Genomic DNA, 15,951 nt, shown 5'->3' with positions numbered 1-15,951 from the left:
ATGGTCATAAGTCAAGGACCATCTGTATTTCCTCCAAATGGATTATTCTCATGTTGTGCAAGCATCAAGGAACAGATGCTTAAAGTCCTAAGTATGCTAGAGATAAATTGTGGAGCCAGAGATAGTTCTTCTCTGTTGTGGCCATGTTGTAGAATAAAATAGAATAAATTCTTTATTGGCCAAGTGTGATTGGACACACAAGGAATCTGTCTTGGTGCAAATGCTCTCAGTATACATAAAAGAAAAGATACATTTGTCAAGAGTCAAGAATCATAAGGTACAACACTTAGTAATAGTCATAGGGTACAAAAAGCAATCAAATTATACTAGGAAACAGTCAATAAAAATGTCATAAGGATACAAGCAACAAGGTTACAATCATACAGTCATAAGTGGGAGGAGATGGGTGAAAGAAAGGATGAGAAGATTAATAGTAACGGCAGACTTAGTAACTAGTTTGACAGTGTTGAGGGAATTATTTGTTTAGCAGAGTGATGGAGTTCAGGAAAAAACTGTTCTTGTGTCTAGTTGCAATGTTGTTTAATTATCTGCCCTCAAAGATCATCCTGACCTCTCTTTCAGCTGTCTCCAAAGCTGTCAAGCCTCTTTTGTTTAGATGGACTTTTAAATTATAATATGTGAAGTTTGGATTTTTGTTTTGTATATTGAGATTGGGCAAGTTTTGCTTTTATGGTTTATTGATGTTTGAATAATGTCAATTTTGGGGCAACAATGGATTTCTGATGAAGAAGATCTTGAATTGCAAACCTCCCTGAGTCTTAAAAGCTGGCTAGTGTAAAAATAAATATAACAGACATACCGTATGTGTAGTATGTTTCCTGGTGGGCTTTTGAATGTATTAAATTACAGCAATGAAAATCCAGAGGATTTTTGGTAATATCATATAATAGAAAATTTTGACAAAACCAGATCAGCAAGGAGCCCTACCCATGTTTAATTGTTAAAGGCTTGAAACAAATGTACTGCTTCCTCTTGATTTTGGAATTTCTTTAGAACACATTTTGAGAATGTTTACAGGAAAGAAGAGAAAGTTTGGGATCCTGACCCATGGCTAGAATTGCATTTCTGGTAAACATCCAAAACTAATTTCAGTTCCAATGAAGCTAACATAATTGAGAAAACAGTCATCTTCCACAATTTCTAGGCACACTTCGACATGTGGACTAAAGGTTTTTGTTTTTGTTAAATCCATCTCTTTGTAAACATGCTTTAATCTTGGAACATTAAAGATCACTGATGTACAAAGGATTACTTACAGACTCATAATGGTGTCTTCTGAAAGCAAGGAATGTCCTCCAGATTATATGTTTTGTTGTGATCTCTCCTACACTAATGATTTCCATCTCAAAAATACCAAAAATTAATAATCATGGCATTCAGGCCCTCAGAATAAGGAAAACAGTCTCTGGAAGTGCTTTCCAAGTCTGTTCAGTGGCATCCTTTACTCTCCATTCACACAGGATGAAAAGTTATAATGATAATTTCATCTGTCCTCCAAGCTGAAGCCAAGATACATTCCTCTCCCACTTTATCCTCATATCAACCCCAAAATCTCAGTTGGGATAAAGAAAGTGATTGCCCCCAAGCACTCTACAACCTTGGTGATTTAAGCAGAAGTTTGAACTAAGATTTTCTGGTCAGAGCCCAAAATGTTTGCATGAGAAGAGCAACCAGGATGATTAGGGGACTGGAGATTAAAACATATGAAGAACGGTTACAAGAACTGGGCTTGGCTAGTCTAGTGAAGAGAAGGACCAGGGGAGACATGATAGCAGTCTTCCAATATCTGAGGGGCTGCCACAAAGAGGAAGGGGTCCAGCTATTTTCTAAAGCACCCAAAGGCCAGACAAGGAATAATGGATGGAAACTGAACAAGGAGAGATTTAACCTGGAAATAAGAAGAAACTTTCTGACAGTGAGAACAATCAAACCAATGGAACAGCTTGCCCTCGGAAGTTGTGGGAGCGCCATCACTTGAGACTTTCAAGAAGAGATTGGACTGCCATTTGTCAGAAATGGTGTAGGGTCTCCTGCTTGGGCAGGGGATTGGACTAGATGACCTACAAGGTCCCTTCCAACTCTGATTATCTATTATCTGGTGCCACACAGTGCCATACATCTTGCTGATGTGAACAACAAGCTAGTTTGTGACACTGTTCTTTAAGAATGAATCAACATCAGCACTGCAGGTTTTCTAAACCCTTTGCATATTTTCTCAAAGGTGACTTCTACTGGGGAGAGGGGACTTGCAGTAAAAGAACAATGGTTCTGATTGCAATCTAAGATAGATACTATGGAAGGCAGACTCCCCAATCAGTTTGTGAAAAAAAAAAAGAGTTTAAGAAAACTCCTTTCTGCCACACCAATTTTCCATCTATGCTCTGATTGTTGAAGTGAGCTTGATCGTTAAAAATATTATTTACACATTTTAAATATAAAATTTAAATACTAAACATTATTTTAAAAGAATATTATTCTAAGCAGGCTTGCCTTAGTAGCGATGTTATTCCCATACTAGGGTTAAGTGCAATTTACACAATGGGTTTCATGCATTATATTACAGGTGATAGGCATTTTTGCCATGCAATTTTTCTCCAAGGAATGTATATTTTTACTGCCAATAAAATTTGCTTCACAGAGCCAATGGCCAACTTTAAGACCACAGCTTCAAATGGATCTATAAGGTACCAGCAAGTCCTTCGTCCAATAATGAAAGCATTGTGACAACATCAATAATCTCATTCAGTTTTGATTTCCAATGGCAAACAAATGCAGCTGCATTGGGTTCTATAAGCACATGATTAAAGCTGTAGAAATTATGAATTTGAATGCACAGTTCCAAAGGACATTACTTTTACTGTCTTCCCTTCACTTATGGCATTCGTTTTGCTAAGGTTAAATTTCAAGCTTGATCCAGATCATTATGGTTTATTATATTTCCATCTACTGTATTAAGTCCCTGTAGTCATAAAATCTATTGTTACCCAACCTATATACATATATACACACACACATACATATACATATTGTCATGCCCCTGTCGGAGTCTGAATCCGAGGAGGAAGACGAACAGCTGACAGGGAGTTGGAGTGTAGCTCCATTGGCTGTGGAGGAAACTGGGGAAGGGGAAAAGTCCGGGTGGGCAGAGCAGGAAAGAGGTAGAACAAGGTAGAATTCAGAGGAAGACCCAGGCCCTCTTCATCCTAGGGCACACAGGGAGGAACGAAGAAAAGAGCAACGTGGGTTGCATGGCTTATGGGGGAGGAAAGGGCCCTGATTCCCTTCATTAGCCACAGCTGGGAACACAGTTGATAAGAAAGGCAGGCTGTGTGCGGCAGGCTGCTGGGAGCAAATGCAACTTTATCTTGTGCTGTCATTGCTTATGTTCCTGGCATCTTCCCAACCATGTGAGTTTTGCAGTGCCTTCAAGTCTGAAATTCTTGCTCCTGCCTTGCCAAACTAATTACTTTAGTTTGGCTTGATTGGACTTATGGTGACAGTTTGTGTTGACCATGTTTTGGACTTAATCTTCTGCAGTCAAAGGCTGTTCCTGGGAGAGTTTTTCTCCAGCCAGAAGATAATCTGGACATTGGGGGCAAAGTTGGAGATAATAAAGGGACTCTTATTGATTATCTGACTGTGTTGCCTTTGTACAACTCCCCGGGTCATCATACACACACACACATATACATATCACCTTTTCTTATGGTAGTTACAAAAAGGCCAAACTTATCCTTATAAACTTATGAATAGGTTAAGCATAGTGTGTATCTACTACACCAGATCCATCCAACAGGTTTCATAATGCAGTATAATATCGAAATGTTGAACCAAATGTAACCACCCGGATCATGACACTTAAACATTTACTCTCTGGGAGGGTAAATCAGCTTGAGATAATAAAGCAGCATAACTGGTGATTTTTTTTTCCAATGCAACAAACACTCTTCGAGATTTCTTTTAACTATAAGATGCTGGAGAAGCCAGCATTTAGATGCCCACATAATGTTCTTCCATGTTGAGCAAAAATCCAGATAACCCCTGTATAATGTCCAAAAGATACAAAAAATTCTAACCCAGGAATTTTTAACCTCGGATCCATGATAAACCTAGGATCCAGGAACTTGAATGGGGGTAAAATACAACTTTATTTGCACCAACTTCTCAAATTTGATAGAGAAGGGGTCACCCACATTCAAAAGGATCAATACCAGGAAAAGGTTAAGAAAAAACTGCTCTGTGGAGAGTGTTAGTAAGGTGACCTTGATGGAGATATGCAAGAATTACATAAACAAAAGCAACTGAGGGGGACTTTTTTATTCCTAAATTATGACATAACATTCAGAAGTGGCTCAGATGCCCTGATTCACTGAAATACGAGGTGGAGGAAGAGGCAAAATACAATCAGACTTGCAAGATTCAGCTATTATAGCCAATTTCAGTAAAAGTAGTTGGATTTGATTTCCTGGCTTGATCTACCTGGGGTGGGGGTGGGGGGCTGATAAGCTAATTCTTTTCTACTGTTTTACGGCTGTCACAATGTTGGTAGTTCAGATCTGATAACCTAATTTAACTGAAAAGTATTGTAGCACAATTCTACGGATTGCATCACTGAGTTCTCTTTATATTACATGAAGAATTAAATACGTCCATAAAGATAGGCATTTCCATCATGATCCAATGCATGAATTTTAAGTTTCACTGATTCAGTTAAGCTTATTTCTATTAAAGGTATTTAAGTTAGCAGCCCTACTTTTGCTTTTGGTTTAAAACAATAACTAAAATATAAGGTGTTTCAATAAGAAAATCACTGACATTTTTTTCCTGTGTATACCTAGGAATCAAAGATAACCTCAGATTTCCCAAAGTTTGGTAATAAACCAGTAAACTGGATTTATTGCTTAACTGAATCTCTGTGCATTAAAGCTGTAAAAATATTGACTGTGTTGATTTCTCTAGACCCACCACCGGAATTGTAAATTAGCAACTACTGTTGACTTATTTCACAGGAAAAGATATTCTCAGTCATGGTTTTGGCACTGTAGGATTACACCACTTTACACATTCTAAGTTATTGTTCACAGTAGTCATTTGTTCAAAAGGTGTGACATAAAAGCAACTGTAGTAGGTCTACCCTCATGTACAAATCCATCCCTCTTGGTTATATTCCCTCTTGTCCATATTCAGGAAAAAAAAAATCAGTAAACCTTTCTTCATTCTATAATAATATATTCATTCACAAGAATGTTTGACTGCATTCATTGCAGTTGTGTATCTGAACCTTCTCAGGATATATCCCATCTAAAGGAAGACTTTCATATAATGCCAGTCTCATTTAAAAAGTCTGTCCCCAGCAGTAAACTCATTTTTTTAAAAAAAGTACGACAGGCCCAGCTTGGCACTTTTGGGCTATTGGGTCATGATTGCTGATAATTTTGATTGTTGCTGTTCTTTTGCAATCGGATTAAAGAAAACTGGGGTAGGATGGAAAAATTACATATTGATTATATTCTACCCCAAAGAGGCAAAACAAGCAATATGTTGGTAAATAAGAAAATTAAAAAACTGTTTAAAACTATGTGATTACAATAATGTCAACAATATTAGAGGTTACAATAGCAAAAGAAAAAGCTTTAATTTGCATTTATAAATGGCTGAGAAGCATGCAGAAGGGAATGCTTTGCAGGTTTCCACATGTCTGTTTTTGATTATATCTGAATTACAAACAGTTGTTCTTTTTCAAACAGTATCATGGCTTGCAATTCAAAACTCCTGGGATCCAAGTCAATTGCTCTCTCTTTCTAGGTCAAAGCAGCTCTTCAACTGACTGAAAAGAGGGAGGAATACACTCTGCACCTTTCCATTTGCAATCTTTGCCCACCCTTTCTTTATGAATCTGCCTCTTCCATCTCTGATTTGGGGAGGTGGGGGGGGGGAGCTTCTTTATAGCTTCACTGCTGCATACAACAGGCAGACAGGACCAATAATCGTGAGTCACAGGATGACCTAAAAACAGGGGTCTCCAACCTTGGCAACTTTAAGATTTGTGGATTTCAACTCCCAGAATTCCTCAGCTAGTCATGCTGGCTGGGCAATTCTGAGAGTTGAAGTCCATAAGCCTTCAAGTTGCCAGACTCCTGACCTAAGATATTTAGTATTAGCAGTAGTAGCAAACAGTTTTTTTTTAAAAAAAAAAATCTTAATAGCAGAGCTTAAGAAGTGAATCCCTCTTCTGAAATCAAAGATTATTGAATCTGAGTGATGGTTTTTGTTCTTAACTGAGACATCCCAACTCTTGCTTCATTTCTTGGTAGATGTGGTTACTGTTGGACAGCAGTAGAGACTTCAAAACAATTTGCTATAGAATTTGTTATGTTAACATTGGTACAGAAAATCCTGCCAAAAGAAAACTGACCACACTCAGAAGATGACTGGGAAACCATACTGTCCATTTTGATGACTAATTAAGAGGCAAACTCACATCAGGAAGTATGCCATTGTTTTCCACACCATCTGCAATTTCTGACACATATTAAACCGTGCCTCCAGGAGTTTTCGGAGGCTGTGTTTGCCAAATATCTATGTACTATGAAATAAAGAAACATCCCAGAATCCTGACTTTTAGATATTCCCAATGTATAACAAGAGTATGTGATGCATGAACAAGCAGTGCGGTATTTTTACGGGACATCAAAAAAAAAAAAAAAAAAGCAAAACCCCAGGTATATTTTATCACATCCAAAGACACACACTTTTGAAAACATGAGCAATGCAATCATTGCCTTGAGGCTAGTAGAAATAGTGTGACATTCTACAGCAATTTACAAACAGGACAAGAAATTACAATTGTTGCACTCTGGCTTTCAGTCAAGGCTACCAAAGGCTTGTCTTCTGTTACCCAACCTACTGATTTTAGCAAGCTTCTGATTGCTAAAATTCTATTGATTCTACTGATTCTAGCAAAGCCAATGTCCAATATGAATTACTGGCTCTACCCTCTGAATCTGTGCTTTGCATTAGGGCAAACAAACAGTTCCAAGTGCAATGAAAGTTTTGATGCTGTCAGATAAAACAGAAAGTCGTGAAAAGAAAAAAAGCTGTTATCTATATGACCCAGAAATGATAAAGAGGCGTCTTTGGTGTGCTAAGATATGATACTATTGGCACTATATATATATATTTTTATTTTCTTGACAGTTCCCTTTCTGCTGTTGCTTCTTAGATTTGCCCGGCCTATAAAAAAAATCAGCAGAGAATCTAATTATCCATCCCTCTAGAGATAAACAGAAAGATATAGGCAGACTTTCAACCCCACCTTAGTCTGATGGAAGAAAAGTAAACTTTTTAAACTGCAGATGATCCTAATTAGCCTCAGCAAACATAGTAAAGTTTCCCTGCTGCCCTCTTTAGGGTTAATTGCAGAAAACCACTTTTTCCTGTACAGGCCAGGCCAAGCCAGCCCAACTCTTGATCAGATAGTTTCCAACCAAAGTGCTAAAGAAATACGATCCCATCCCGGCCACCGAATGACACCAGCTCCATTGTAAACTATTCCTTGGTCCTTGGGAACATGCATCCTTCAGGGAAAAAAAACAACCCATCCATTCCAAACACACTCCTAAGTTCTCTTGAAAAGCATCCATTAAGCTCGAAGGTGTCGATAAGAGTAATAAAATGCACGCTGCTAATAACAGGATAATAATCCAAAGTCACAAACCTGCTACTGGCTGCGAATAGTCATAATCAAATAAAATCGAGAAGTCCAGCTCTTCTTGAGGACTGATATTTGGATTCGGATCATCGTCCCCTTGCTGGGAGTTCGGATCCGAATCGTTTGGACTGGAAGCCATCTCTATATCTCGTCTAAGGGTGATCTCTTTACAATTCTAATTGGGGAAGCGGGGGGTGGGAAAAGAGGCAGAAAAACACGGGAGGGGCAACTCTGCCCTCCCCTTCGCAAGCAATCGCAAGAAGAATGATTGATAACGCCCGCTCGTCTGAACCGTGCAACTCGGGAATAAAAAAAAAAAAATGAAACGCACGCTCCCTTTAAACTTCTCGGGGGGGGGGAGGGGGGAATCCCCTAGGTCCTGGGAGGTCGTTTGGCCCCAAACTCTGGGATCTCCCTCCGCCACCTCGCGTGGCAAAGAAGAGGCGTTTGCACGCGCAAGAGCTTCGCCACTTCTGCAGCTCTCTCGCCGCCCTTGGCCCCTCTGCACGGCTGCAGCTTCGCTCCCGGAGCGTGAAGCCCGTTCGAGGCGCGGCGAGGAAACTTCCTGTTCGCGGGGAGCCACCTGGGGCGAGAAGAGGCGGCGCTGCCTCCGGGAGGGGAGGGGAGGAGCGGCGGCGTTCCCACCGCTGATCGCTGCCCGGCCTCGTCTCTTCAAAGCGGGAGAAAGTGGAAGCTGCGCTGTGGAGGTGGAGGTGGAGGTGGAGGTGGAGGTGGAGGGGAGGGAGGGTTGGAAACCAGACGGAGAGATGAAAAGGTGGCCAAGAGCGGGCGGACTTTTTGCGCTTACACACGCGGGGCCCTGAGAACGTGGGGATGCGGACGCGGGGGTCTCCGCAGGTGACGCTTTGCCCGCAGGCTGGGTTGCTAACCCTAAGGGCCTGTGGAGATTCTCAGGCATCCAGGTCATGGTTGTGCCAAAGGTGCTTTTTCAGGAGGCAGCTGGACTTTCTTCTTGTTGTTTTGCAGTTGTTTTGCTTCTCATCCGAGAAGCTTCTTCGATTCCCCACGATCCTGCCAGAGCTGAAGAAGCTTCTCGGATGAGAAGCGAAATGTCTTCAAAGGAAAAAAAAAGTAAGTTCAGTTGCCTTTGGAAAAAGCACCTTTGAGATAACCAGAAGGCAATTGGACTTTCTTGTTGTTGTTTTGAAGTTGTTTCGCTTCTCGTCCGAGAAGCTTCTTTGGTTCCCACGATCCTGCCAGAGCTGAAAAAGCTTCTCGGATGAGAAGCGAAATGTCTTCAGAAAAGAAGAAAAAACCCAAGAAAGTCCAGTTACGCTTCTCATTCGAGAAACTTTGAAAGCTCTGGCAGGATCGTGAGGAACCGAAGAAGCTTCTTGGATAAGAAGCGAAATAACTTCAAAAAAACAAGAACGAAGTCCAGTTGCCTTCTGAAAAAGCACCTTTGGGATAATAACCCTAAAGTTGTTTGCAGCAGCCCGACATGCTGCTAACCAACGCCTAACCTCGTTTTCCCCTGGAGAGAGAAAAGCGGGGATCCCACGATTCTTTTCACTTCCCTGCAAACATTCACCACGCGGGAAAAAGCGGAGGGAGAAAAGAAAGTAAACTTTCGCCGGATGCGTTTCTTCCTGGGACTGGGGAAAACCGATGCTTAAATCATGCAGACACACATGAAGGCAAATAAATACACGTGCGCTCCCTTGAATGGGGCATGGGAAATGGGGAGAAACAAGGTCGTAGGGATGAATTTTGCGAGGGATATGAGGCTACACAAACCGCGCGCCTCTCCTACGTTCCTGAAGGCTTGGGATGCTAATAATAAGAAAAGGGGAACATTGTTAAAAGCAAGGGGAGGTCAGTTACTGATTTGATATCTCTCAGGCCTTATAAAATTATATGTCAATTTTAAATGTATGATGAGCTGCATAACTGCCATCACTGCCTCCTGTACAATTTATTATTTCATTAAGGCATTTTGTGTATTTTAATTATTCAAATATTGGTCATTTAATATACCATAAGCTGGTACCCTGTGGGAAAACATACAAAATGCACACTTTGAAATGCATAAAAATTTGATTACATGAAATTTTAATCAGTTTTTCATCCTGATCAAACTTATTTTAAAAAACAGTATATTCTCAAGCGTGCCACCTAAGATGTGACATTGTCCTTTTGCCTCTCAATAGTTAGGTAGCTACTGATGTATTTATTAAATACATGAAAAACAAGTGCAGGACATCTGTATAAGAACATTTAACTATTGCCTTTCACTAAGGTAAACTAGTAAAGTTTGCATAAACTTTGTATACAAAGTTAACAGCATGTAACTGAAAACAGGTACAGAAGTGGTAGAAAGAAAGGGGGGGGACTTCCTTGTTGCACAGGTGTTTTGTCAGTATGTTGCAAAATGTTGAACATGTGACCAAGTTTTACATTTATTTCCAGTTTTCAGGAAAACCATCCCATAGTGAACAATTGATTCTCTTAATGATGATGTTTTCTTAATGACTGTGGTATTTGCTTAATGACCACAACAAAAAAAGGTCATCAAATTGGATGGGTCACTGTGGGTCACCCACTTTACAAGGATCACTTGTGAGCCGTGGTGGCGCAGTGGTTAGAGTGCAGTACTGCAGGCTACTTCTGCTGACTGCTGGCTGCCAGTAGTTTAGCAGTTCAAATCTCACCAGTTGGTTCAGCCTTCCATCCTTCCAAGGTGGGTAAAATAAAGACCCAGATTGTTGGAGGAAATATGCTGACTCTGTAAACTGCAGAGAGGGTTATAAAGTACAGTAAAGCGGTATATAAGTCTAGGTGCTATTGCTAAATGCTATCACAATTTAGGACCATAATAACTGCATTATAACTGGAAGTTAGGAACTGTAAATCAGATGATGTTAGTATAAAATTAATATCCTACCTTTATTTCCATTCCATCCCACCTGATATATAAAATTCCCCAAATCCTTGTGTGACACACAAGTTATATATTATATTCCTCAATGTCCTCAGATAATCAACCTCATTTGCAAAAGCTAAATTCAGATTATACTAAGCCAGATCTTGCATACAAATGCATGTGCTACATGCCCCTTTCCCAATCTGGCAACTTCCAAACTTGTTGAGATTGTAACATGCCACCACAGAACTGCAGTTCCAACTGGCCGCAAAAAAAGATGCAGGGACGCAGTGGCTCAGTGACTAAGACGCTGAGCTTGTCGATCAGAATGGTTGGCAGTTCAGCAGTTTGAATCCCCAGCACCGCATAACAGAGTGAGCTCCCGTTACTTGTCCCAGCTTCTGCTAACCTAGCAGTTCGAAAGCACGTAAAAATGCAAGTAGAAAAATAGGGATCACTTTGATGGGAAGGTACCAGCGTTCTGTGTGCCTTCGGGCCAGATGACTACGGAGACGTCTTTGGACAGTGCTGGCTCTTCAGTTTTGTAACAGAGATGAGCACTGCCCCTAGAGCTGGAAACGACTAGCATGTATGTGCAAGGGGAACCTTTACCTTTATAAGGTAGTCCTCAATTTACAACTATGGTACAAGCCGGGCTGCTAAGCAATGCAGTCATTAAGTGAGCTGCACCCAATTTCAAGTCTTCTTTGCTGCACTGGTAAAATGAATCTATCTTCCTTTATCGACTTTGCTTGTTGGAAGCCACCTGGGAAGATCATAAATGGTGATCGCACAATCCCAGGAAGCTGCAACTGTTGTGAAAACATGCCAGATAACAAGCACCTGGATTTTGATTGCATGACCATGGGGATGCTATGACTGACAGTGTGAGAAGTCACATTTTTGCTGTTGTAACTTTGAATGATAATGAAATGAATGGTTGTAAGTCAAGGACTACCTGCAACCCAAATTTGAACTAATTATAGAATATTTTGGACAGACAGTGGCCCATCTCAAACAAGACCAAGGCAGTCTGTTTTTCAGGGTTCCAAGTAATAGATCCATATCAAGCATATCACATTGACACAGATGTGTTGAAAACCGACTCTGAAGACTTCTGCCATTTTTACCTAATTAAAAGGAAAAGTTTCCCCACTTTCTCAAAACAACCAGTCACACAGTCCAATCACGGTGCAGTCTGGCTGCCAGATGACATCACTCCACCTTCCTCTGACCAGGTGTGAGAATGTCCTTGGTTCCCAAGAGAAAATATTTTGTTTTGGCTACAGAATCCTAACTATCTCAAATCCCTCCCTCCCTATCCCTCAGCTCCAGTATGGCAACACTGAAGCAGTCAAAAATGGCTTTGGTCAGGTCGGCTTCAGGGCTGACACTATTAGTATAACTTTGGAAGTAAAAAGACATTCAAAACCTAAGACATTTATATAGATAGAAGTGTGTCTTTTCTCCCTTCTCGAAGCATTGTTTGGTCCCAAAGCCTCAGTGAACAGTAACCCAGCCCTATAATTTGAATCACATTTGCAGATGACTCCTCAAACATCAGGATCATAAAAATGACATGGAACAAAGTACAGCAAGCCAAGCCAACATTTATGGTGCTTTCTAGTACTTACGTAAAACGCCAATGGTGCACTTCTGGGCTTATTGTTTTACACACACACACACACACACATATACTTTTAACAGCCCAGACTAAGATGTCTGCCCTCTAGATTAGCTAGTTGCATATCCTCAGCACTGCCAAAACAAGCATTACGGAAGGGATCTGGATGTCATCCAGCCGAGCAGTGCTTCAGCAGCAAACCAGACAGGCTTAATCACCATCTTCTTTAGCTGTCTTTTCTTATGTTTACTTTTCTTTCCCAGCCTCTTATTTTTTATGTCTTAACCGAATAAGAGAGTTAGAAGGTACCTTGGAGGTCTTCTAGTCCAACCCCTTGGTCAAGCAGGGGCCCCTATACCAATTCAGACAAATGGCTGTCCAGGCTCTTCTTAAAAGCCTCCAGCGGTGGAGCACTCATGATTTCTGAGGGCAAAAGCTGTTCCACTGGATAACCGTCCTCACTGTTAAGTAGTTTCTCCAAAATGCAAAATCAGCATTTTGCATCATCATCAATTTGGACTACAAATGAATTAATGTAATTCATCTCCTGAAAATTAATAGAATATGCCAGCTATATGAAACAAATGAATTAATGTAATTCATCACATCATCACAATGCATAGGGTAACTCATCAATACAGGCATGTCACACCAAAATCTGCTTTATAAGTGGCCATTATCTAACGGTCAATAAGGTAAAGGTAAAGGTTCCCCTCGCACATACATGCTAGTCGTTTCTGGCTCTAGGGGGTGGTGCTAATCTCCGTTACAAAGCCAAAGAGCCAGCGCTGTCCAAAGACGTCTCCGTGGTCATGTGGCCGGCATGACTAAACACCGAAGGAGCACAGAACGCTGTTACCTTCCCACCAAAGTGGTCCCTATTTTTCTACTTGCATTTTTACAAGCTTTCAAACTGCTAGGTTGGCAGAAGCTGGGACAAGTAATGGGACTCCGTTACACGGCGCTAGGGATTCGAATTGCCGAACTGCCGACCTTTCTGATCAACAAGCTCAGCGTCTTAGCCACTGAGCCACTGCGTCCCTCTCATGGTCAATATCCCCGCCTATACTTCCTACCTTTGATCTGCTAATGGCAATGTTTCTCAGCTTTGGGCTTCAACTCCCAGAATTCCCCAGCCAACATCAATAAATAGTATTGTAATGCAGAGTTATGTTACTGAAACAGGGGTAAAGCACTGAGCAGAAGGTTATTTTAAGTCTGAGAGATAATTCCAGTTGATATATACTGCACCAATAGGTGCCATTTTTAGTGTCTGCAAAGTCACACCAAAGATTAAAATTACAGCGCTCACTCTAAAGCCTTAGAAACATTTCCTCGAGAATCAGCATGGTAACAAGGGAAATACCACCAGGCCATGATCACAGTTCAAATCTGTCTCTAGGCTCAAAACCTGTTGGGAAATCTTGAGCCAATCTTCTCATTTTCTCTAGAATAACTCCCATAGTTGTGAATTTGTAGGTGTGCTCTGTAGCATGAATTGAGTATTTCTAATTTTAATGTTTTTCTAGTGCTTTATCGTTGAGTGCTTGTGTGCAAATGCAAGTGTCTCTCTACTCCTTGAGTAGAGAATAACAGCCTTTATACAAACCAGGCAAACTGGATGTTTCAAGTAGTTAAGAATATCTCATATGCCAGGAATGAACCAGGAAAAATACTCACTGAAAAGACATGAAAAAAAAAAAAAAACCAAGCTGTTCCATGACCCAGCCCTTCCCTGTCTAGGGTAGGTCCTTTCAGGTCCAAACTCTGGAAAACTACAACTTATAGGGAGCAGAAAATGACCAATTAAAGAGAGCAAAAATGGATAAGGAGAGCAGCCAAGATTTGGATATAAGCAGGTGGGCCAAGAATGGAAATGTCAGAGCCCATCAGCATGCTGATTAACTGCACGCTATAGGCAACTGTACACATGGTCCTTGACAGGCTGAAAACGAAAACTGGCAACGATCCCCCTCCCCCACCATAAATCATCAGTCATGCTGTAACCAGACATAAAACTGAGCAGGTTGACAAGTGCCCTTCTGGCAGAATTCATCAAAACTTCAAATGGTTTCTAAGAGATGACCGATCATTTAAGGATTATAGCTGCAAGTCTTGAAAGCCACTAGAGGGCAGGAAAGAGATGCAGAAAGTTCTCAAGGCTTTCTGCCACCTAGTGGTTTCCTGGAAAATTGCAAGCCAGTTTTGCTATACAACTGAAGTCAACATTCCATCCGGGATTTAAAAATCAGCTAGCTATATATTGCTGGATCTGTAACTACATATGAGCCCTTATTAAGAGTTACTTGTAAGGTAACTTTTTCTAATCCACACTCCCTGTGGGAGTGTCAAACACGTGTTGTCATGGCATCATCATGTGATGTATCATGATTTTTCCTCCCTTCGCTAAACCTGGGGTGGGAATGGCCAGTGCATGATGCATCCAGCCCACGAGCCATGAGTTTGACACCCCTGATATAAAGGAGACAGTGGGATATTTCTACTTTTAGACTTACAAGATTCTACTAATTCTGTTTACCAGGGAAAGCTGATGAAAGAGGGTTTATGTATGAATAGATAAGGGTTTGCAGCCTGCCCCCACTCCCAAATAGATTCACAATAAGGCTTACATCTCCTTGAAAAGATATTTGCTTGCACTTTGCTGTAAGTAGGTGTCCCTTCACACTTGAGCTGATCCAGTGGTGGGATTCAAATTTTTTTTTACTACCAGTTCTGTGGGCGTGGCTTGGTGGGTGTAGAATGGCTTGGTGGGCGTGGCAGGGGAAGGATACTGCAAAATCCCCATTCCCTCCCCACTCCTGGAGAAGGTTACTGCAAAATCCCATTCCCTCCCCACTCCTGGGGAAGGTTACTGCAAAATCCCATTCCCTCCCCACCCCACTAACCTGCTTTCCAGCCCCATTCTCCTGTGCAGGGCAACAAAAGAAGACCCAGCCGATCAGCTGGGACTCGAGAGGCAGAGAATAGATGGGGGCAGGACCAGTCGAAAGTGGTATTTGCTGGTTCTCCGAACTGCTCAAAATTTCCGCTACAATTCTCCAGAACTGGTTCTCCAGAACTGGCTAGAACCTGCTGAATACCACCTCTGAGCTGATCACACAGATCAGTTTGCACACACAATGAGCCCATTTGAACATGCCTTTTGCCCAAACAACTTCATGTGAGGAATATTGCTAATTCCGATCCATTTTTAAGTTGAATCCATACCACCAAGAAAATGTGTGAGAAATGTTGTATTCAAGGAACTCTGAAATCCACAGAACTAGCTTTGGAACAAAATAATTAGATACTCTTTCCTTTCACAATGTTCTCCAATAGTGCTAGTTGGGAATTCTGGGACCGGTCAGGGAATTCTGGGAAATCCGGAAGCCTTCATGTTAGGGAAGGCTATAGGAACAGGGCAGGGAGAACAAAGATTAATTAACATTACCGTTGTTGCTACAAATAACAAAAGTTTCCCACCAAACATATGTGTTTTATAAAAAGTAAAAATAAAATATGAATACAAATCTCTTAAAAACATATTTAATTTTGGGGTCAGTCTGAGTCAGAGATATTGCTCCCAGTTTGAAGCATAATGTGGTTTTGGTAAGAAAAGCCAATGGAAAAATTGCTCATAATCTCCATGTTCCATTAAAACTGCTGAAGGCAGCCTTGAAAACCAATGGAATGTACATATCATAATAAAAA

At 41.0% G+C, this 15,951-nt stretch overlaps 1 protein-coding gene across 5 annotated transcripts in view; it reads right to left on the bottom strand.

Annotated features, from left to right (window-relative positions):
• The window catches only part of NFATC2 (nuclear factor of activated T cells 2), a 191,416-nt gene that overhangs the window by 165,034 nt on the left and 10,431 nt on the right, over nucleotides 1-15,951 (bottom strand). For 2 of the 5 annotated variants that reach the window (XM_026664968.2, XM_026664967.2), the window contains exon 1: nucleotides 7,739-8,247. The exons of 2 other annotated variants lie outside the window; for them this stretch is intronic. In XM_026664968.2, the coding sequence (XP_026520753.1) occupies nucleotides 7,739-7,871 (133 nt within the window). In that variant the 5' untranslated portion in view covers nucleotides 7,872-8,247. Of the gene's footprint in view, nucleotides 1-7,738; nucleotides 8,282-15,951 lie in introns of those variants that run through there. One more of the 5 variants, XM_087959278.1, reaches the window with a different exon arrangement.

This window comes from Notechis scutatus, chromosome 3 (assembly GCF_049901735.1).
Source record: "Notechis scutatus isolate UNSWTSFEM ecotype Mainland chromosome 3, rNotScu1.2, whole genome shotgun sequence".
NCBI classification, from domain to species: domain Eukaryota; kingdom Metazoa; phylum Chordata; class Lepidosauria; order Squamata; family Elapidae; genus Notechis; species Notechis scutatus.
This window is presented reverse-complemented; position numbering and strand designations above follow the sequence as displayed.